The sequence below is a fragment of the Aythya ferina genome (assembly GCF_964211825.1).
Source record: "Aythya ferina genome assembly, chromosome: 10".
Taxonomy (NCBI): domain Eukaryota; kingdom Metazoa; phylum Chordata; class Aves; order Anseriformes; family Anatidae; genus Aythya; species Aythya ferina.
In genome coordinates this window covers 14,355,989-14,379,853 of record NC_140306.1, presented here as the reverse complement: position 1 = coordinate 14,379,853, position 23,865 = coordinate 14,355,989, and the positions used below count along the sequence as shown (strand labels likewise).

The following is a 23,865-nucleotide window of genomic DNA, read 5'->3' as shown; positions in this document are numbered from 1 at the left end:
AAATAACAATGACAATTGTTTGTTTTTTCAGCTAAGCAGTGACAAAAGGTAATCAGACCAAGCCTGGACTCCGCAGTGAGGTGCTAAGACCGTGCAACATATGTAAGTGTACAAAGAAGCCATGAGCTTTTCAAAAATCTTAGCAACAGCAGCTGTGTACAGGAGTGCATCTGGCCTCAGCTCTAACACAGCTGCAGTGCATCCACCACAGATTCTGCAAAGTTGCCTTGCACCTGGGCATCCAGCAGGGCTATTTAAACAAAAGTTTAGTGCTGGGAGAGCTCTGCACCTGAATTTAGCTGTAAATGGAGTGAAATGGCTGTTTTTACCTCTTATTTTATAATAAAGTTGCTATCTAAGTGGGTCATCAAACAGTTCTTGTAAAGTTTTTGTTGGTTGATGGTTGGTTTGTTGCCCTGGAAAAAATAAATTCCATCCACATTTTTATATGTAAATACTCATGGATATAACATTGTACTAACAAAATTCCTAAAATATCTGCTCACTCAATTGGCATTTAGGTAGCTTCCCATCTAAAGACATCTTGCATGACTATTTCAAGGATATTTCTCCATCTGAGTAGTTGTGATGTCTGCCTCTTTCACAAAGCATTTCAAACACATTTTGGGACAGTAATTTTTTTTTAGGCAATATGGTAAACAGACGAAGGAGAGAACCCATTTGAAAAGGTTATTTCCTCAGCTCTACATAAAGGGGAATTGAGATGAAACGTGGGCACATGCAGGACAAGGAGGTGATCTGGGAGAGCCAGCATGGCTTCACCAAGGGTGAATCATGCCTGAGCAATCTGGAGGCTTTCTACGATGAAGTGATTGCATCAGTCAACAAGGTAAGACCAAATGATGTCATCTACTTGGATTTCTGTAAGGACTTTGACAAAGTCCCACGTGATATCCTAATCTCTAAATTTGAAAGACATGGATTTGAAAGGCAGACCATCTGGTGGATAAGGACTTGGCTCGATGACCACCACTCTCTGGGTGCAGCCAATGGTTCTATGTCCAGCTGGAGAGCAGTGATGAGCAGTGTCCCTCAGGGGCCTGTCTTGGGACTGGTGCTTTTCATTATCTTCATCAATGATATAGATACAGTGCACACTCAGCAAATTTGCAGGTGACACTGAGCTGAGTGGTGCAGTTGATACACCAGAAGGAAGGGATGCCATCCAGAGAGACCTGGATGAGCTTGAGAAGTGGGCCCGCATGAACCTAATGAGGTTCAAGTCCAAGTGCAGGGTGCTGCACCTGGGTCGGGGCAATCCCAGACAGGACAGACTGGGAGAAGAGCTCATTGAGAGCAGCCCTGCAGAGAAGGACCTGGGGATTGTGGTGGATGAGAAGCTGGACATGAGCCAGCAGTGGGTGCTTGCAGCCCAGAAGGCCAACCATATCCTTTATGATGGCTTTATTTATTCATTCATAGCCCTGTGCAAGACAACAAAATATTCCGAAATCTTGAAATAACACCAGGAGAGGAAAAATCACATCCCTCTGGAGCTCAGATGAACTCTTACGCATGCACAGGCCTTGGTTCCAGTATGGATTTTATGAACATCCAAATACAGATATGTTAATATGCTATCGGCTGGCACTGTGGGGACATGTGTTCTGGAAAGACCACTCTGCCTGCAGCCACAAGCTGGTGAAGGCTGGATCCTACCCACACCAACATGATTTCCCTGCCTATCTGCCCCATGTTGACAACTCCAGGATGGCCGATAACCCTTTCTCCACTGGACCTGCAACCCTTCCACACACACAAAAACAAACAACAACAAAACAACAACAAACACCTTTTCATAGTGCTTTTTGACAGCCTTTTTCCATTTACAACTTCATAGTAGGTGATGCCATTACTCTCCTACATGGAGAGTAGGCTTCCAGTGACCTTTTGGGAAGAAACTGCTAATGGAGGGCTCATTAATTTACTACTTCAGCAGTAATTTTCAAGTTCATCATAAAAGAGTCTGTTGAGCACAGCCTGGTCTTAAAAGGCTCCTGCTTTAAATAAATTAAAAAAAAGCAACAACAACAACCACTTTGCTCCTTCCAGGCAAAGTATGCTACTTGTAAATACAGTATCATTTATAGCAAGGCATGTAAACATGTATATTTTTAGAGAGAAAAATTACATTTGATTAACTTCTTTAACTTGTGTAATGCTTTAAGCCCTTAAAATGCGTAGAATATTATACTTAGTGGCCTAAGAGCCAAAGGTTTAGCTGTAATTAAGTGGATCTGTCATTGCTTTTCTAGTGCCCCTATATACAATCACATGAATGTTGAACAGCCGCTTGAGCTGCACAGATTTAGGCATCCTGAGATGTTTTCAATACGGGCATCCTACTGTTTCTATATGAATCCTAATGGCAGTCATCCTTGCTGATACTGGTGGTGTGCTGGGCACAGGTCTGATTCTGCAGCACTTGGTGTTCCTTACTCTGAAGTATGAACACGCTGTGAAATGACTTCAGATCCTTGGAGGAAAGATTTAAAGCCATCACGACAACAGGAGATACTTTTGATTGCAAGAGGACATGAAAACTCACTTTCTGGAGGCAGTCAGACACTTCCCTGTCACTATTCCTCTATGAAAATGAAGGAAAAAAAGGAATAAACCACATTTCCCATGGCTGGATGTATTACATACAAGGTGATGAAGAAAAAGATGACAGCATTTCTCCAGACAGCTGTTATGGTTGTTTCTCTCACCTACAAACAGCTCCATTCCTGCAGCAGCCACCAGTAACTTCCAGCACAGGATTGCTTCAGTTCATAAGGGAGAGCAAACACCCTGCAGTCATCAGTGGGGAGCAGTTTTGTCCCAGGGACACACATTTACCTCCAATGCTTATCTTTTTAGATGAGATCCCTCTTAAAAGGGATTCCTGAACCCGAGCACTTAGTGTCACACTGTGAACCATCACAAATAATTGAACCTGAAGACATTATGGAAGTAAAGCTCTTAGCAAAACCCCACTTTCCAGATAGATAACTTGTCTTGCTTCCCTGTCGCATTTGTGCTGTGTGTCTGCAGAAGGCAAAGGTCTCCGTGCATTCCAAATCAGCACTGACATACCCAAAGATGGGTCTGAAATACAGCACCCTTCCTCCTCCTCTCTGGTTTCGCCGCTTCCAAGCAAATCTGCAATATTCAATCACATGCAGCATAAAAAGAAAGTGTGAACACAATTTAGCCCCAGTTGTCCTCCATTTTCTTTTCTAATTAATAAACAACCTCCTGCCACTTCTTCCTCACAGATTAATTAAGGAGGTGTAGTTAAACCTGATGTGGGGACAGTTCTAGCAGTATTCGAGTGAGAGCTTTTTTTCTTCAGTATTTTAATTCTTGAACCTTGGTCCTTCAGAGAGGAAGAGGCTGTGCTGCCACTCTTCAGGAAGAGCGGTGAAGAGCAGAGAGGAAGCAGTGCCTCAGCTGCAGATAATAATCCCTGAAATTGAAAAATAGGCTAAATAAGGCTCTTTCAAAACTCTTCGGAGTTTTAAACTGATGGCTGGGTTTGCCCCTGGAAAACATGAATAGGCAGTGAAGGAGCTGGGAAGAAGAGAAAAGAGTAATTTTTTTTTTTTTAATAAATGCACAGCACAGCTGCTGCACACAGTTAAGTGGTTAATTCTGTGACACTTGCACTAACCTTGTCCATAACATTTGTAAACAAAACATATTATAAACACATTTATAAAATGTGTGTTTCTTAAAAGCAACAGCATCTTTATTTTTCTTAGGGAAACCATCAATTAAAACCAAAGGATTTGCTATTGAGTGACAAGTGTCCCATGCCACAGCCTCTCCTAGAGTTCTGTGGGCATCAGCACATTTTATCCACTGTTCGTGACACAAAAAAGCAAAGATAATTTTCTTCACAGTGCTCACCCACACAGAGACCTTGAATACCACTTTCACTTCTTAAACGGCCTGCAAAAAATTAAAACCGTTGTTAAATAAAGGTGGGACTTACCTCCCTGACCACCCTCAGGCATGCTGCCAGGGAATAGGCACCACCAAAAGAGGTGATTATCCATGTTTTAGACCACAGGTCCAAAATACTCCAATTTAAAACCTCAGGGAAAAAAAAAAAAAAAAAATCCTTGATGTTTAATGCCATAAATCAAGATGTAAACAAATAGAGTTGAAAACACACTTTGACTCAGAGAGGAGTTGTTTGGGACATGATGTGTCTGTGGCTCAACTTTTGTCTTGATCTGACAAGACCCTGAGGATGTGAGGAAAAAATATGGCAGGGAATGGGCAGAAAGTCATCACTCCATACTGAGGCAGACCAACAGCCTGCCATTTGCTCTCCCGGCAGTGCTGTGTGTGAGGAAACAGTTGCGGCACTGTCCACCATCTTCTCTCACCATGAGGGAACGACTGAGGCACTGCCCGCCATCTTCTCTCACCATGAGGGAATGATTGAGGCGCTGCCCGCCGTCTTCTCACTGTGAGGGAATGATTGAGGCGCTGCCCGCCATCTTCTCTCACCATCAAGGAATGATTGAGGCGCTCCCCACCATCTTCTCTCACTGTGAGGAAGTGATTGAGGCACTGCCCGCCATCTTCTCTCACCATCAAGGAATGATTGAAGTACTGCCCTGAGGAGTCCATGAAGGAGCTGCCACCTCCCCCAGCACCAGGAGGGTTCCCTGGGGTGCTGCCGTGGCCAGAACTCATTTCAGTGATTCTGCAATGCCCATTCAGCCAGCTCCTTACGTCCCTATCTGTAAAAGCAGTGTGAAGAAATTGCACAGACACTAAAATGGTGTCATCTGAATATTTATTCATTGCTTTTGACATTTAGATCATAGCTAGTGATGGCAAAAAGCCCACAGAATTAATCTGAGTTAAAATTGGTCACTACAGTAAGCCAAGCAGTGTCCAACAACCATTTTTTTCAATTAAACCATTATAGCAAACACCATTCAACACAAAGAATGCACTTAATAAAAAATAAAACGGAAGTTGTACCCTTTGATATGAGTCCATTCACTTTTTAATGGCTTAAGGTGAAAATAAGCTATTTAGGTCTACAGTGAAGTTAGTGTAAGGGGTAGAAAATTAGGAAAATATTACAACAATCATCTCAACAATCACTTTCAGCTCAGCTGTCAACCAAAGACGCTTTTGGCTGGTTCATCTTTAGGTTTCTCAAAGACTGTTTCACCTCCTGTCCGATCTCGGCTGAATATGGAAGGTGCTGCAGAGCCCATTTGTTCTTGGGAAAACAAACAAACAAACAAAAACAGAAGAGGAGGGAATCAGTGAATCAGTTAGCATTGGTGTTACTGCAGCTAAAACATATGAGCATTTGATAAATATTTCATCAGTCCATCAACTTCCAGTAAAACACAGCACTCTCATTTCAAGCACAGGGCAGCTTCCAGCATCTGTAGGTGGTCGTCAACATTGACCACCCCAAGTTCCTTGAGGTGCTTAAAAACACTGTGAGGTTCAGGATATCACCCTGAAAAGGGGTTAAAATTCATCATTTTTCTTTGTACCCTCCCACTATTGATGAAAAAAACAAAAGACAAAGAAACAAAGAAACAAACAAAAAAAACAAAAACAAAAACAAAAAAAAACAACAAAGCACCAGGAGCATTCAGTGCAAGCACCTACTCTCTTCTCTCTCACCTTCTGCCCTTTATTCCCCCCAGTATGTGTTTCATCTCAAACATCAATTTTGTACACTTTAGAGGCCCTAGTCTATGCCCAAACATCCAGGTCTTCAACTTTGGTAACCACTCTGACTGTGGGACCAGGATTTGTTTTGAACTCTGGCTCAGAAGGCAAAGTCAGAGCTCTCCCTCCTACTTTGTCCAGACAGGGAGAAAATAAATCACTTGAAGCAGAGCCCTGTTGGTACCTATGGGGGTGCCAACAAGATGATGGATTCAAGGATTCTGTGCAGCCAGGCCAGAGGATGTGACAGCATTGCCTGCTGCTGTTTCTGAGGTGCACTCCTTCACTGAAGATAACAATTAATTCCATGCTTTACTTTGTAAGGTTTCTTATTATTTCCATCAAGGAGAAGAGACTTACCACACTGCTTCATGACTTGGTAGGTTTTAGATTTAATTTCCTGGTTTTTGGAAAGATTTCCTCTAGCTCCTTTGAGATCTTCTTCCTTCACTGGAGGACGCTTCTTTTTCACAGGGGCTGGCTATGAAACAAAAGTATTGCCCACTCATCAGTATTTCATGTTTAGAAACAGGGAACAAAGAGGTCTGGACCTAACAGCTACAACATACAGAGTTGCTAATTCTGTATTCCACCTACTGCAACTCTGAGAATAAACACTCAGCTACTCCAGATCTCTACACAACCACAACTCCACATCAGGGCAGGATTTCGTTACCTTTCCCAAAATCTGTTGCCACCATTCTGGTTCTAAATTTGTCTTCTGATTGCCCAGCCTTTGAAAGAGACAGGGCAGATGCCTGCCTGGTCCTTTTGCAAAGAAAGACCAAGATAGATTGGTAATTAAAGAATTTTTCCAATGTTCAGGGAAAATAAACAAGCAAAAACATTAAAACAAACAAACAAACATAAACTACTTAATTGCAGAATTATGCTCAGCCACTGTCTACTACTACATCAGAATCTCTCTGACTGATTTCCTAAAGAAATCTGGTCTGATCTAGTTGGAATAAATTTAAGACTTGGCCCATAGATATTGATTTAAATTTAGGGTAAGTATCTCAGCACTCAAAGGGGTTTTTGACAAGCACCTACTGAACACATTTTGGACTCAGAATCTGGAGAAGGAATTGGAAATCCAATACAGAAATAGATGCATCATCAGGTGGTACACTGGAATGTCCAAGTATTAACCCAGTTACAGTTTGCTAGAAGAAAATTGGAACATGGAAGAACAACCCTACCTTTAAATCAGCACTTCTAAGTCGAACACTACATCAATCAGCACTACTAACATTCCCCTCTTCATTTTACTATTTTCAAGGACTGGGTGCCAAGGTCCCACCCAAAAGACCTTACACTGGGGTGCAGGGGGATCAGATTCACCACCCTCAACAGGAGATGTGATTAAGAAGAAGATGAGAGGTGGGCATTCCAACTTTAATCTATTTATTTATCAGCGAGAAACTTCTCTGCCCATCACTACATACGCAGGGCTCCTGATTTGGGTTTTGGCAGCGGTGGAGCCTCATTGTACATTCCTGGGCCACTGCCTGTAAAGCTAAAAACAGTTGTGGAGGGGAACAAATCCCCAAGGCCTGCAAAGGGCTTGAGCAGTGAGTCCCAGGGGGATTGCAGGGACAGCACATGCATGCCAGGCTGCACTGGAGACTTCGGCATAGTTGTGGCTGGCTATAAACCCCCAGGAACGCTCGGAATAGCTCGCTGTCAATCCCATCTACATGTGTTGTGGGAAACAAAACACTCATGAGGTCTCTGGGAAAAACACTCTATGAGTATCCAAAGAAAGCAGGAGCTGAGAGCAAACTCTTCAGAATTCACAGCAACTTTTGATGGGTTAAGCTGGTGAACCAAATGTCTCCATAGCCAGCATTTCATTTGTCTATCTGTAACAAGAACTGGCTGGTGATGGGTCTTTGGCATAATCCACAGGAAACAAATGTGTTGGTTCCAATGCAGAAAGGGGAAAAAATACCTCGTTTTTTTTTTTTTTTTTAGCAGGAATATGAAACCTGCTGACGTCCTTTGCCTGTTGTTGGCAAGAGATGGTAACTGTGAGGCTTCTTTCCATCAGGACAAGGGACTTGTTGGAGCCACACGACTGTTAATTACTACCGACACAAGCACGTTTGTAAGCAGGGTTTGCCAGCAGCCATCCCCAGCCAGCACAGCGGTCCTGCCTGGTCTTTATCTCCTCCCATCCCAAGTTTATGAGACATGCAATGTTGTTTTTAAATCTCTTTTTCTTTGGAGTAAAGAAATTAAGAAGAACCATACTACTCTGTGTGGCTGAAGGATTATGCTCCATTGCCCTTCCCACATTCTCCATCCCACAAAAAACCCTTGCTATGGGAGGAACTCTAACAGGTACACATAGCTTGGGCTGAAAACATAGCACTTATATGAAAAACTCAACATTTCTGAGCTAATTTTAAGATCACTTTGAAACATGGAATATTGGGGAACACAGTAAAGAAAAACTTCTGATTGAACTAAAAGATGAACACAAAAATGTGTAGTGCAACATTTCCATCTCAAGTGGTGTACAACAACTACAGTTTTCAGTCACACTTTCTTTTCTTGCACGTTAATAAACCAAACTTTGCTTTACATAGCAGCACATTCAGTCTAGACACATCCTTTTAAACTACTATCAAAATTTCAAATAACTGGCTGAGACAATGTGTTGGAAAAGCAGAAACCTTCCAGGAAAACAGCCCCAAACGGAGCAGTGGAAATGCTTTTTTCCTTCCTACAGAAATAAAAGTACTTAGGGTAAAAATAATAATAATAATAATAATAAAAAAAAAAAAAAGAATTAACCATGTAGAGAGCAGCTGCTTTCCTTCTCCATATAATAATTGCTCTTAAAATCTTAGTTGTTAAGCTATAAAGTGGTTTTAAATATTTCAACATAATCAAACAATCCAAGCAGATGAGACAATTCACTGCTTAACAAGAATAACTTGCTAATAAGATATTTCGAGCAAACCATCTAAAACAAGTACAGATTTGTCAGGTAACCTGCTTGAACGAGAGCCAGCCCAGCACAATGCCCCCATACCTGTGACATAACTGCAGCGCTCACTCGCCTGAAATCCTTTCCAAGGTAGTTTCCCGGCTTTGATTAAATCCAGCCTGCGCACTGTGCGTGTGCCTGTTTTTTTCCTCTCAGCTTATATAGAGCATCTAACGTGAGGTCATTAGCTGGGTCACTTTCCCAAACCAGATCCCAGGATGATTCAGGTTGACACAGGCTGTTGTTGAAAAGTTTATTCTTAGCGATGACTAGGGCTGGCAGGATTTGCCGCGCCGTGTGCCTGGGGACGGATGAAGTTCAGGAGTGACGAGAGCAGACAGCTGTGGCAGCGAGACTGCAGGGAAGCCCAATCCACAGCAAAAACAACTTCCAGGGGAGTCCACTGGGACTCTACTTATAACTTTAAAAGGCGAAAGTTTGTTACAGACACAAAATCGACTCTGAATTCTCTTGATAGGAAAAAGTCTTGTTTGCTCATTCCCAGCATTAGAAAATACTCTTTCTGTAAAGTTTATATAAACCTAACATCAAAAGCATTACACTGCTGTGCCCTAATTCTCTTTTGCACAGGAACCAGTTTTGTGTGTTTTGGAGTTTATGAGATAGGATATCGTTTTACCCTTACAATCCTATTCCTGAGCTCACTCTGATGCCAGCTGGCTCTTACACACTTCAGAGAGTAAAATCACTTTCTGTTTACAGCAGGATTAGTAAATTTAACCAGTTCATCTGTCGTACATATAGCAGTGGATTATTCACACACGAATAAATTCAGTTTTCCCCACTGTATGTGCTGACAGTAATAAAACCTTCTCCAAAACTTTTAAGATTTGTTCCCAAGCTAATTTTTAATTAAATAGAAAGTCTTATGCATGGGTTGTAATTTTTATTACCAGGAGAGAGTTTGGTGGGGAGCTGTTTCCCCCCTTTTATATATATATAATGTTAATTCTTTGCATCATTCCTAATGCTAATACTACTATTACTAGCAATAATAAATAATAATAAATAATAATAAATAATAATAATAAATAATAATAATAATAATAATAATAATAATAATAATAATAATAATAATAATATTCTGTGACTATGCTTGACACTTAGAAAGCACCAAGACTCCAGCCAGGTACTTTAACATGGGAAAGGTGGACTTGGCATAACTCCTGACATCTTTTATCAGGAACGGCGACTGCTGTAGCGACAGAAATCTTCCCCAGCCTTTTCTCAGGCTCTGCCTGTGATTTGTTTAGGCTACAGAGAGAGACACGGGAAGTAAATAAAATTGGCATTTTTTTCATTATGAAAACATTGCATCAATGTCACAGCATTGGCAAACTGCAGTCAAGACCACGATCTGTCAGTTGTGAACTATCCCCCAGATCTGTGGGTTCATCTTACCTGTAAATGAACTCTCTCCAGGCCCAAGATGATGCCTTCTTTTATGTGACTGTGGAGTAATTATTTGTAGGTTAAGCAGCATTTCGGATGCTACGTACTTAAACATTCCTAATGTTGAATTTCCATTTTAAATCCACAGCTTAGTAAAATAGAGGAAAAGTTTCTGTGAAATGCCAGTACCTTTTGTAAGACTACCAGAGTGGAAAGAAAAACCATCAGCTTTAGGGAAAACATTTCTTCCATGGGGATTGGAGCTGAGGCAGCCGGAGAGGGAGGCAGCATATCCTGAATTTTTGCTAAGGTGTTGTACACATCTGAACACTGCGATTTCCACAAGACAGGGATCTTACAGCAGATGTGACTTCTCCAGGAACCTGCTTACTCAGCGGACTGCCAAGCTCAATAGGGTGAAGATTATTCTTTGACTTCTCTTTAGGGAGGCGGTGGGGATGGGGATAGGGCTGCCTGTGTGTAGTAAGTGATAAGTAACGAAGGTAATGCACAAACAGAAGAGAGGAATAACCGAGGTAGTTGTGAATTGATACTGTGCAGGCCATGCCCCACCAAACAAACCAATCTGCTTCTGCCCAGATAGAAGTGGTGAAACCAGCAGAAGCCCACTGATAACAGGATTTCTGCTCTATTTTGGCATGAAGGCGTGACCTACCTTTATGGTTCATGTCACAGCTTCACGGCAAGGCAATTCTCCTTGATGGCCCTCCTAATTCCTTCAGCACCTTGGGAAATAGATGCTAGACACTTCAGCTAGGAAACAAGACACCTGAAGAGTAAAACAGCATCTTTACAGCCTCCAAAACAGGGTGGGATGGGAAGCAAGCTTGGGCTATGCTCATTTTGTTGGATATATCGGAGAAGTGCAAGTGTTTGCTGCAGCACCCTTTGGTAGGCAGAGACAACTCTGCACTACACAGCGTGTAGGCGTCATGTCTTCTTCAGACAGTGCTACTTCTCCCCTTCTCATTTTGCTTTGTGAAGTAGTGATGATGGAAGTCAGCAGGGTGACATTGCTCATCTCCAGCATGTTGCCCTCTGGAGATGGGGTACAGAGAGGCTACTTGGTCCTACAACCAGACAGCCCCACACAGCCCGTCTGTCTCACAAGGAGAGACTATGTGAGTGTTGTGACACACAGCGCTTCACCAGCTTCTCAACAGGACCCTCAGGCACCTTCCTTCATTTCTACTACCTGCTGCAAACACATCAGAAGGGGGAGAGATGATAAGACAGGGTAACAAGTTATTGCATTAGGCTAAGACCCTGCCAAAGGGCAGGATACTGGAGGTTAATTCAGACATTTTCAAGTTCACACATTTTTGTGGCCAATGACCAAAAGGTCTGGCTTTGCTTCAAAAGCAGAAAGCAGGCTGTGATTATCAGCTGTATGGTACAGCATCTTAACAAAGTCCTACATTCCAGAGGGCTTCGGGTCTATGTTCTGCAACCTCAGCAGTTCTCAGGGCGCACATGTAGGGTTTCTTACTGCAAATACAGATCCATGTGTGTGCAAACACTGAGGGCAAAAACACTCCTCAGGGAACAGATCTGAGCTTGCAATCGTTCTTACAGTTGTAAACAAAACTTGCTTTCTAAGAATAACAGTCCTTCCTAAGAAATAGGACTTAACTACTAAAGGACAAGAATATATGGAAATTAATACTGACATGGGAGTGCAAAAAATTGAATCTGCAGTCCCAAGGTTAAACTCCACTAGCAAAACCAGATGCCTGCAACAGCACATTATAAACATACATACACGCTCACTTTTAAACAGAAGGAACATAAAACAAGTGTACAAATCTGTAATAAGTCAAACTTTATTGTAAACCATTATACAATGTAATTACATCAGATACCCTTAGAAGTTTACGGTAACACTACTGATTAAACAATATGGTCCAAACAGAGGGCAGCAGAATACAGCTCGTTGGTTTTGCTCACACAGGCTCTACTCTGAATTTACTTACAAACGAACCCAACATTCAGTTTGAGACAGATACCCACGCAAAGACAGAAACACCTACAAAAGAGTCCCTTTTTTAAAGATACTGCAGTTTTACTTTGTAAAACCATAGTAGTCATTTTCAGTAATTGAACTGGAAACTTTAAATACATAAAAAAAGTTTGCACGCCTATGCTGTAGATCTACTCTGACTTGATGTGGCTCTTTCATTACTGGTTTCTCCTGCAAAAAGCACAGCAAAGTTGCAAACACGGGTTAGTCAAGCACAGTGGCAGAAATTCCTTGTGATGCTCAGCTCTCAGCAGAGCTGCGAGCCCGCTCCTCCCTCCCCAGGCGCAGCTGGAATCTGTTGGAGGGGATCACTTTGCATTGCTCTAATTTGCAACTCAATTTCTGAGTTTTCCCTGAAGAAAAGCTATAGTACATTTTAGTTAGCAACATTAATATACAGCATTTACCTACTTAAAGTAAGACAAGGGGACCTGAACATATCAAAGCCAGAACTTGAAAACCACGTATTAGACGACACCAGTGTTTTAAATTTATGTGAATGTGTCACAGGTCAGATACCAGAAACAGTTAATACATTTAGGTTGACCATTCGTGGTAAACTCCGTTTGCACCAATGCTTCTGTATGTCTTCGGTAAGTTACAATCCCTTTCTCTTACTTTGGCGTATACTACATAGCTTATTTTCATTAAACAATCACATTTTTTAAGCACAGCCTGAAGTAAACCTTTGCTATGAGTTGTCCTATAGTCCCTTTACCAGGCATTAACTCAGAGCACCAATCCGAGCATAAATGCAAATGTTGTGCCACAATGTTATTATTACCGGATCAACTCTTGATGAAAAATTTATTTCAGCCTGCAGTGCCACTACATTTCAATGAGCAGTAAGACATAGTGAAGCACTAGGCACATATTTCCTTCTCTCACACACACAAGCTCTTCAGACAAGAGCACGTAATCTTGTATCTACTGCGAGAATTCCAATTTTTATCTTACAAAGAGGGAAATTGCCAATTTTACATTTTCCATTTCTCTTCCATATGGTAACACAAAATGAAAAAGATCAGTTTTGTTATTTGTCTAAGGCTGGGAATAAATTTTGTATACTTTACTAGAGAAAGTTGGAACTGTTTTTTCCCTCTGAAGATATACTCCTTTTACTACTGTGGTATTTAAAATATTTGACTTCTGTCTCTTTGGCTCATAGTGCTTTACTATGTCATCTTGCTAGGCATACCAAAATCTCAAACCAAGTGACATTTAAGCACTTAAGACAGAAAAAAAAAATAATAGGTATTTGTATACCTTTGCTACAACCACCTTCAAGAAACTGCTCCATAGTGCTTTATACTGTTTTGTACTTGGTCAGTAAGTTTGAGGTCTGCTCAAAACAAATATTTTACATGATTAAGGCCATAATTTTATACTGACATTTCACAGACTAAACATGAGACTAGAAATAGAAATCATTTCAATAATTTAAGTAATTATAGAAGAGGAGGGAAAAGGAAGATAAAATGAAAGCTTGTACAGTTAAATTTGTGTGCGCTGCTCAGTTGACGAGGATAGCAATGACTGTGCAGTGGTATGTAGCACATGTTAAATACTTTTATTTCACTATCTGAAATAGAACAAATCCTATGCTAAAAAATAAACACTGACATTTGCAACAAGAGCCAGCTCTAGCTCTTAAATCCCTTTGGAACAGTGAGCTGTATGAGACCATCCTGTTGATGAAAATGAATTCCTTTAAATACTGTGCTTTTGGAGATATGAGCCTGCCCAACAGTCAACAATCAAGAGAAGATGCCAGACACACAATCAATGGAAAAAAAAAACCAAACAAACAAACACAAAACAAAATGAAAACAGAGGCAACACCGATTAGGGACATTTCCCCAGCCCCCTACCCCCCGCTTCAGAATAACTTGATTAAGCTTCCATTGTCATTAGTTTCTAGATTTAGTCTAAAAGAAACACTAGTATTTAAACTTATTGCAGTTATTACATTTCAGTGCACAGTAACAGAGGTCAGTGGCTCAACTAAACTTGCAAACGTTAGGTTTGGTAAAATGTCCCTTTTAGTCAGCTGGATCCGCCGAGGTGTACCTGAAGTCTCAGAACATTGTGTTCACCTCAGCAGCCAAGCAGTGAAAAGGAATGCTGGAATAGTGAAAGGAAGTAAGGGAGCGCACAGTTCAGTATTTACTAAGGCCCAAGAACCCCATTTAAGTGGCCTGGATAATAAATCACATTAAGACCTAGTAAATCTATAAAAATGTAAAAAATCTTAAAAAGTTCTGAGCAGTTTTCTGATGAAACTGTTTGGTTTAAGGCTTGGACATTTCTGATGTCTAGATTGTACAACAGATCTGCAATTTGTTTCTGTTGTCACCTCTTCGACACACTGCCTTGTCCTGCACAAGGTTTAGCTACGTAAGGAAAGCCGTCAGAAACAATCATTTAGAAAATTTGCAAAGCAAAAGTAACTGAAAACATGTCTGCAGGGTTTTAGAGCAGCACATGTTGACAATTATTAGAAGACAGACACTGAAAACTGCAGAAATTCTGTAGTGACTATTATACCTCTCTTTTTTAAAAAAAAAAAACACACTAAAGAATAAGCGGACTTAAAGGAAATTAAACAGAAGAAACCCATTTTTAAGCACATTAAATAGAAGATTGCATTTTCAACAATATCAAGTATGGGACAGAATTATTCACAATACTGTAGCACAGCTCCTCCAATCAGATCAAGGTCCTGGATGGCAGGCCCTATACAAGGAAAAGTGAAAGAAACATTCCATCTCTCTTGCATTATATGAGAGGTACACATAACAGACTTAGAGAAACAAAAATAATTAAAGTCATCCATAGATATATTCATTTCACAAATAAGTAACCTATCACAACAGATTTTTGTTATACACTAAAGTGCACATTTGTCAAATATGCAAACAACACCTCCTATTAAAAAAGGTACTTTCAAATTATGTGGTCAAAAGCACACTTAGGACTGCATTTTTAGTGATATTTGGTGACTTCAGCAGTGACAGAGAGCCTTTCCCTTTGCAACCTCTTTGTCTTAAACCAGGACGCAAGGATAAAATGATTTTCACTACAAATCTTATGACCTTTTCTGCACAAAAAAGGGAACTGCACCCTTTTCTCTGACAAAGAGAATCTTTAAATACAACTGTATGAAAATATAACTTAAATATAAAATAGTCAAATAGATTTGAGGAGACTTGGAAAAAATCTTTGTTCCACCTATTAGTTCCATAGGTACCTGGTAGCAAGTAAACATTTGTACTTAAAAAAATAACATTAAGTTACAGCTTGTAACCATAAACTATTCTGCTCTAGGAATTATGCTGCAAAAGCCAGTTTTAGTAATAAAACACACTAACTTAGTTGATTCAGATGCCTTTTTGAGAACATCTTACACCGTATCATTCACTAACCATAAATGAAAGATCGCTGTATCTGTTTTCTATGATCTTCTCTGAAATGTCAGATACAAATCACCTTAGTGGCTAGTCCTTAACAACGCTGTTTTCACATATGATGAAAAGACATTCTTGCATAATTGGTCAGTGTGTCTGTAGTGCAACTGAACTGCAAGTCTTCCAAATGCTTGCATTATGTTGGTAGACCTTGCTTTTAAGTCAGTTTGTATGAAAAGGGAGATGCAATTGCAACATTAAAACCCACTGACAGAGGAGTTCTTGCCATGAAACCTGCAAATACACAGGTCAGGGAATGTGTCATACAGGCAGACCAAAACGATGCTTCTTTTTCTTAATGGACTTTAGGTTGGTCAGTCTACGCAGGTCCTCTTCAGCGTCTGATTCCTCCATCTCATCATCTGCTGAAATGAGGATCTAAAAATAAATTACAGTTTCTGAGTAACATGGATCAAAGTCATGGTCTTTCCTCATTCTACTTTTAACTTACTATTTTTTATGCTTGCAAAGGACTTTAGTATTTTCTCTAGGAAGAGCTTACAGAACATAAATGGGATTTACTGCCAGTACTATCAAAAAACTGCATTATGTCATGCACTCTACTGGAACCTCAAGTAAGTAAGAACCTCAAAGAAGGATGCATGCAAATTAATCTCTACTACAATCACAGACTCTTAACCTAAAGATTTGATTCCAGCACCTCCAGAACAGTGGGGGCAGCTTGTTGTTAACATGAAAGGGAATACATAAGCTCCTCACCAACATTTGCAATTAAAATTTTATTAAAAAACAAAACATACAGGCAGCACTGCCCAGAATGCAGAAAACTGACTAAATGCATCAACTGACTAAAGCAAAAAACTTACCTTCAGAGATACTGCCCATCCAGGCAAGCTATACTAAATAATATTAAGTGGGCACTTTTAAAAAGTTATTTGCAAGAGCAAAGACAAGTACTTCTACAAAAATCAGGCCAATTGCCTCCTCCAGCTTCCTCTTACTTTAAGCCATTAACCTGTCTTCAAATCAGAATGGTCTGTTAGCTTTGTACTCTGCGTGGGATCTGTAGAAGTAGTTGTAACACAGTTCACCTGTGACATTTACATGTATTACATCTTCCTGCTCATTTGAAAAGAAAATAACTAACTGGTGAGTGGTGCAACAATAACTTTTCTTAACTGGTTTTCAATTGCAAACACTAGGAACCACTGTTAGAGGTACATGCAAAGAATATCAAAACCGAGTTGAAAACGTTACAGTCAAATCAATAGCATGAGGGATGAACTGGATTGATATTGCATTAATTGCAGCAATGAACTCTACATACTTCAGACTCTGACTCTTCATGTGATGCTGCTCTCCTATATCGGACTTTACTTCCATTTCTCGAATCTTGTCCTGCTTCCTTTTCTTCGAGTTTAGCTTTTGTCTTCCCTTTCTTCATAAGAAAATTATCTACTACCCAGAACATTAATGCCTGGTAAAAAGAAAGAGGAAGGTGACAGTTCAGTTTTCCTCAGATCAGCATATGTTTGTTCAGTCAGCATTTGGACAGAATTAGGAAAGCTTAAAAATAGCTGAATTGGCCAAAAAGGTAAAGTTTTTTGGCATACAGTCCCATGGCTTATTATACACTGCATGAATGCTCTAGAACACTTCCACTTTATTCTTTTGCAGAAGAGGAGAGAATAAGGAAAACAGTTGCTGTTCAGAGTGATCATACATTAACTCTTTCTGTACAAATGTGAATGGCTTAGGCAGACATCTTATTGCAACAAACTTTCAGTTTGCAAAGATAAAATCCATGCTTGAATAATGAAAGCAAAAGCTGCCAGCATGTATTACATGCTAAGATACCATCTCTGACTCTTGTTCCTAAACCCCAGATTGCTGGAAGGGTATTCTTTATGAAGGCTGATTACACACTTCCCTTTCCTTCCACTCCTGCATAGGCCAGCCGCTATCAGCTGTCATCAGACACAGGATACTTCACAGTACAGCCATCCGTAGCCCAACTGTTTCCCAAAGCAAATTTCATCGTCATTTCATAATTTCTATGTCAGTATTTTAGTAGTACATTCAATCTACTGAAGTCATCAGCCCAAAAGGGTCAATGAAGCATTTCTACGCCTCTTCTCAGCCTGGTTACTTAGCTCAGTATAGGTTTCAGCTAAGAATAATCTACATATCCAGGCATTTTCTCCATTCTTTAACACCCTTCCTTTTTAAAAATTAAAATAACTTAAACATCGAGGTACATTATGCTATATATTTAAGGATTAACATTTAAGATTAATGTTATTTAACTATTATATGGGAGAAAATTACAAGTAAACGTCTCACAGAAGCATGCAAGTTGTACTAACATTAACAAAGAAGGGAACTATCAACATGACGATAGCCAACTCCAACTGGGGGTTCTCTATAGGATTCAATAAAGCTACCTGTGAAAAGAAAAGGATTAAATTCAGATCATGGCAGCACGTGCTCACAACTTGATTAGTAAATGCAATTATTTTTGTACTAGCTAACACTATATAAGTAAGTTATGTGAACCTAAAAAGGACAGCTTTGTGTAAAAAGGAAAATATTTAGGACAGCTTATAAATCACAACAGATAAGTAAGCGGGGCTGGCAATAAACTTATCTCTGTTGTTTTTGTTTATAGAATTCTGAAGAGATGCATTCAAACCATCTTGGCCATTTTCGAGCTGTATGCTCTCAAGGAACATGTTTTTAAGTTTTATCTTAAGAAAATTCAAACAGACCAGAGCTTTACAAAATACACAGTAAGGAGAAGATTCAGAGTTCCCAAATTAGTCCAAACAATATAATAGGAACTAATTGGTTTTAATGCGCTACAGCACCACACCCCATCACTTCTGAGTATTAAGTTACACAGATGCTAAAATAAATATTTATCCAGTCATCAGCAATTGGCTTCACTAATCCACTGCAAATTACTAAAAGCCTACAAATTAGGTTTATGAACAAAACTGTGCAAAGGAAATCTAAAATACTACAGAAAGCAAAACAGAACAGCTTTGAAAAAGGATTAAGAAAATGAGAAAAGGAAAAAACACTATCTACCCAGACAAGTAGATAGAATAAAATTTTATACATTGTAGTATATATTTATATAAACATAAAATAATAAATATTTTTCCTGACAATGAATGACAGAAAGCCTATTTAACTGTACCCTAATCAAGGTACAGGAACATACTATTCCCAGAATTAAATGGCATGGACTGTAGTCTGTTTTGATGGACAAGTCAACCAATTAAACACTGGAACATTAGAAATCTATGCTTTATGGCTTCCACCTGAAATTCATTTGTAAGATGGTGTAAAAAACACAAACCTCCTTCCACTGAGGTATCAGAAGCACTATAATGATGATGGTTTTCTCGAACATCATAATCATGATGTACAGAGCACACTGCCCCACCCAGGCACTGCACTGCAGTGGGTCACCTGCAATAAGGAAGAAAGGTTCAAGAGATGCGTATGCTTCATTTTACTTCACAGCAAACATTTCAGAAAAGCAGTATTAGAGGAAGGGCACCTACATCCCCTCACAGTGCCTTCCACTATTTCCTTAGTGCTGTTCCTTGCCCTCCCTCAGCCTCACCCCAATTTTCAGAAAGTATCAGTTAGAAACTGAAAATACACAGACTTCATCCAAGTCAGTGGTGCCTGCTTATGTGCTATTTTACCTAATCTGATGGTGAGCTAGATATAGCTGCGTTACCTTTATTTCTCACAAAACTGTTCTTTTTTCTCCTCTATCACAAAGCACTGAGTTTCCTAGAAGGGTAAAACTTAAAACAAACATGGCTGAGGAGAAGCATCTTTCCCTTCACTACTACTTTAAATAGAAACATGAGGATTTCTGCCATTCTCCCTAGACTACCTTAAGCATATCTTTCGTCTCTACAAAGTTGGCTGCTGTAACTAACCAATCTTAATTGCAGCAACAGGTGCAAGCACCGATATGAAAAAAAATTAGTTGAACAAGAAGTTAACTAAGATCACATTTTCATTTCAGTCTGAAAGAGTTTGAAGATCTGCTGCACCTCATTAGAACATGGCAGAGTGAAAACCTGAGTGCGTTGCTCTCTGCCAACAGAACGAAGACCATCTTAGACAAATATCGGAACAGGAAAGCTTTGTAAACTATTAGAAAGCTTTGTAAACTATTCCATGAAAGCAATGAGAGAGAAAAAAAAAAAAAAAAAAAAAAAGGAAAAGAGAGGAACGGTATGCCTAGTAGCTTTGCAGGGGAGCTTAAAGCAGCACTTCACTGGAAATGAAAAGGAAGCTTTGGCAGGGGCTGTTAGCTCTTTAGACTTCCCAGCAGCCTTCTGCACCATCTTCAAACGCAGCTTAGAACTCTTCAGGCTGGGGATGAACAATGTGCAATGGAAATTCAGATGCCTTTATGTATTTGTAATGCATAATGGATAGTTGCTACTTCCTTTTCTGGAAGATTTCTGAAAGCCTTTCAGTACTAATACTTGGTAATAGTCTTGAGACTTACTGTTTGCTGCTTAAATGCTAGAAAGAAAAAACGATAAATCAGATCAGAGTCCAAGACAAAGGACATTTTCCAAATAAGTTTTAGAGTAAGAGCTAATGGATCAACACTCAGTAGTCCAAAAGAAAAACAGTTAAATAATCAAGTTTTATAGTTATGCACTGCAGTTTAAGGTTTCTTTTGTGGGAAAAAAAAAATATATATATATATAAGATTTGAAGGCAGAAACATCGGTAATTCTTAAGTAAGCAACTGTGATTCTTCTGGGGATGCAAGGCCTGAGTTAAATTTGATAATGAAATTGTATACTCCGCATTTTTATTTGCATTCTCTGGTTTTATTCAGTAAGTAGCAAATATGGAAAAAATGAGATCTCTAGAGACAATTTCAAACCAAGTTTTTAAAATATTTTTATAAATTATGCAATTGGAGTGAAAAATGTTAATAGCACTGTCACATCCAGGCCGTGTTCCCAAGAATATCTGGGACATTCGTACAGTCAAAGATTCAGTGCATAAACTCAAATCAGAACTTTAAAGTTAATTTTGAAGCCATTAAGTCCTAATTTCATTTCCAAAGTTTGGGACAATCTTCTGATTTCTGATTTTATACCTTCCATGTATAATCTGCACACTTAGAACGTCCTGCAAATTAAAATAAATTTTGCTACTGAAAAAAAAAAAAAAAAAAAAAAAATCCACATTAAAACAGAAACTGAAAAAATTTGAAGCCTCACCAATGACAACTGTAGCAACACTTATTTTTTTTTTAAATGTTGGGCAACGGTAAATCGTCTTATATGAGGGCATCAGCTACTTCATAGAATTTGTGGTTATAGACAGCACTTAAACAAAATACCTGTGATTCCTCTGTCCTGTAGCGTGTTTCTGTTCAAATCCTGAGGAATTTTCTTACAAAAATGTCAACTCACTGAACCAAGACCAATTTTCAAAGCTTTTATAGCAAGTGCCTATCTACCCTACAGGTAGGCCATAGGTAAATGAGTTGTTCTGCAAATCACAAGCAAAGAGCTAGAGGGAAAAGATTCATCAAATGCAACTCCTAAGCTTGGCCATCTGAAAAGCACAGCCCGATTTACTTGTCAATATAGTTCATTGTCAGCCAGCAGGGCTTTGTCGCCTATTTTCTTCTCACAGCAGCTAAAGTAGCTACCACAAGAAGGGAAGAGGAATGCAGGGAACATTGTTTTTGGTACAGATCACAACTGGTTTTCTCCTATTTACATACTCTGCTATATAAACTGCTTCTGCACTTTCAGCTGCTGACATAATCAATCTGATAATACAAAACTGGAAATGTGAAGACAAATCTAATAAGTTTAAAAATGCTGACATGAGAATGCCCTCAAAGGAGCATCATGCTAGTTGTTTGTAAACCAGCATGCAGTGCTGTTTTGCTGTACTACCAGTGACTATGTTGATATTTTGGTATCCATTCTTTCCTTGAGGCATTTACACTTAAAAACTATCCTCCATATAAAGAGAGCCTTTTAAAACCAGCAGGACAACTGCTATTTTTATGACAGCTTCTCAAGTAATGAATCACCAGGGATCAAGTAATAGAGCTAAGACGGGAAATGAGCTCACAGTGAGAATTAACTTGAGATAAATGATTATTTAGGCTCTAGAAACACAAACATCACTCAATCAAAAGAAGAGACTTGCTGTTTTGTGGGCTTTGTTTTTCCACACTTGCAAACAAACAAAAAACATACCGATCTTCAAGCAAAGGCCTTCCTTTAGTACTTCAGATAAAATGGCACAGGCCTCCAACACATTTTAGTGAGCAGCCACCTTGCCACTCATGTGCTATACATCCACGTTTACCTCCAAATATGAATCTAAACATCCTTGAGACCCCACAGAACTGCAGTTCCTTTTACCCCACTTCATTTATTTATTTTTAAGGATCTTACAAAACATAAGATGAGCTTTCCTGTAGCCAAGGTGAAAAATTTCAGATAAAATGGTAGTAAGTGGGCTTTCATTTCAGAAACAACAGTGGTGCTTAACAGAAGAGGGCAGCAAACAACCCAGTGTGACTTGCCCTTTTTAGACAGTTCCCAATTTCTTGCATGGGATCTAACCTTACTGCACAGCCATCAGCAGTAACTGTCCATCTGGTACCTAGTTCTCTTCATGCTGGAAGCTTTTCCCACAAAACTAATGAAAACAGATTTACAAGAAACTTTTTATTAGTCCTTTTGATAGCTTGTTTAAGAAAAAAACACCACTCTAAGGTCAGAGGCAGCACATTAATGAAGGTAAGAAGAAGAAAGTCACTAACAGAATGATCTGATATTGGAAAGAACAACTAATTAAAGAGGAGTTAGAGAATTTTATAAATGACTTTTACAAATTTTCGATCTCCTAACACAAAATGAAAGTGAAGGATCAGTCCCAGCCCACCTTGACATAAGTAACAAATTCAGCTGTGGATCTTAAAAGCTTAGCTAATGCAGCAACAGATGCCTAACTAAAATAAAAGTGGGTTCATTTAGAAGCCAGTAAGTGGTGGAAATATTTGCAGGAGAGTCCCCACATCCTCCCATCCACTGAGACTACTTATTTGTGAAAGGAAATTAAAATGGGAGAAGGGAGCTCTCACAAGAAAAAACAATGCTATGAGAGGAAAAACAAAACAAAACAACAAAAAAAACCCTCTAATATTTAACATGATTATGACTACCTACCTGTAATGGTAACAGATACAGAATAAATTTTGCTCTGAGCAGAAAGCCGATTTTACATGGGGTAAAAGCTATGAAAACATTTCAAATAGTTTCAAGCCAAGTCAACAATCATAAAAGGGGATTTTGAGCAGCAGGTCTCAAAGCTGTCAGAAGGTAAGTTCAGCAATGTCTCGGCCCTTTAACCTTCCCTGAGCATTGGTGCTTACCTAACCCCTTAGAAACCTAAGTCTCGGGACTGATCTGGAGAAACTATTTACTTTTCTACATATGGCAAATTTTCTGACAGTTTAGCTCTCTGCATCAGTTCCCTAAAGAGTGAGATGAGCACCAGTCCAAGGAAAAGAGTGAAAACATTTGGACAGTGGTACGTGGGGAAAAAAAAGAAGATAAACAGTGTTGTGGCAGCATTGATTTAAACAGCATTAACAGCCATAAACTGTAGCCTAAGATATACATTCATTCGACATTAATTTAACTTTTAAAAATGTACTAATGGTAGAGGAAGCTGTTTCTCCCAATAGATAAATGCCTGGCATATATATTTTAAACCTCTGACATTAAAAACAAACAGCAATTAACGCTATTTGATTTAATTGCAAATTTCCCAACCATTTAGAGTACTTGATTTTAACAAGGCCTTTATTAATTCTTAATTCTGTTAGCCACTTGGGTTTTTTGTTTGGTTGGCTGTTTTTTATTTTTTTTTTGTCTTTCTTATACAAAATCAAATAATGATAATTATCAAACTGCTACAAAAGCTTTTAGTTTGTTAGGCAAACATTATTATTATTATTTTTAAACTACAGTGTGTTTTTTTCTCTGGTAAAGAGCCATAGCTCTCTTGTAAGACAATCCCTCCCTCCCCGCATTCTTATTTCAAGGAGCTTCAAGTGCAATTTTTAGTATTTATACATTTAGTAATTACATCTGAAAATATTAGGTTGAACAGAATTGAATGCTGTGTGCATAATATATCAAGTTTTTTTGCATCTGCAAATCCACAGTTTCTGC

The 23,865-nt window shown here is 39.3% G+C and overlaps 2 protein-coding genes across 3 annotated transcripts in view; both read right to left on the bottom strand.

The window, feature by feature from the left end:
• Nucleotides 1–4,799: 4,799 nt before the first annotated feature.
• On the bottom strand, nt 4,800–9,088 carry MUSTN1 (musculoskeletal, embryonic nuclear protein 1). The gene is made up of 3 exons (XM_084530792.1): nt 8,765–9,088; nt 6,082–6,202; nt 4,800–5,254 (listed from the first exon to the last, which is right to left on the bottom strand). The coding sequence occupies exons 1-3, from the start codon at nt 8,771–8,773 to the stop codon at nt 5,148–5,150; spliced, it is 237 nt and encodes a 78-aa protein (XP_084386918.1). The 5' UTR covers nt 8,774–9,088; the 3' UTR covers nt 4,800–5,147.
• Nucleotides 9,089–11,960: 2,872 nt separating this feature from the next.
• The window catches only part of LOC311442037 (store-operated calcium entry regulator STIMATE-like), a 31,967-nt gene continuing 20,062 nt past the window's right edge, over nt 11,961–23,865 (bottom strand). Inside the window, exons 5-8 of one of the 2 annotated variants that reach the window (XM_084530789.1) lie at nt 18,966–19,078; nt 17,968–18,045; nt 16,929–17,078; nt 11,961–16,018 (exon numbers count right to left, since the gene is read on the bottom strand). In XM_084530789.1, coding sequence (XP_084386915.1) covers nt 15,902–16,018; nt 16,929–17,078; nt 17,968–18,045; nt 18,966–19,078 — 458 coding nt within the window. In that variant the 3' untranslated portion in view covers nt 11,961–15,901. The remainder of the gene's footprint in view (nt 16,019–16,928; nt 17,079–17,967; nt 18,046–18,965; nt 19,079–23,865) is intronic. The other variant, XM_084530790.1, reaches the window with a different exon arrangement.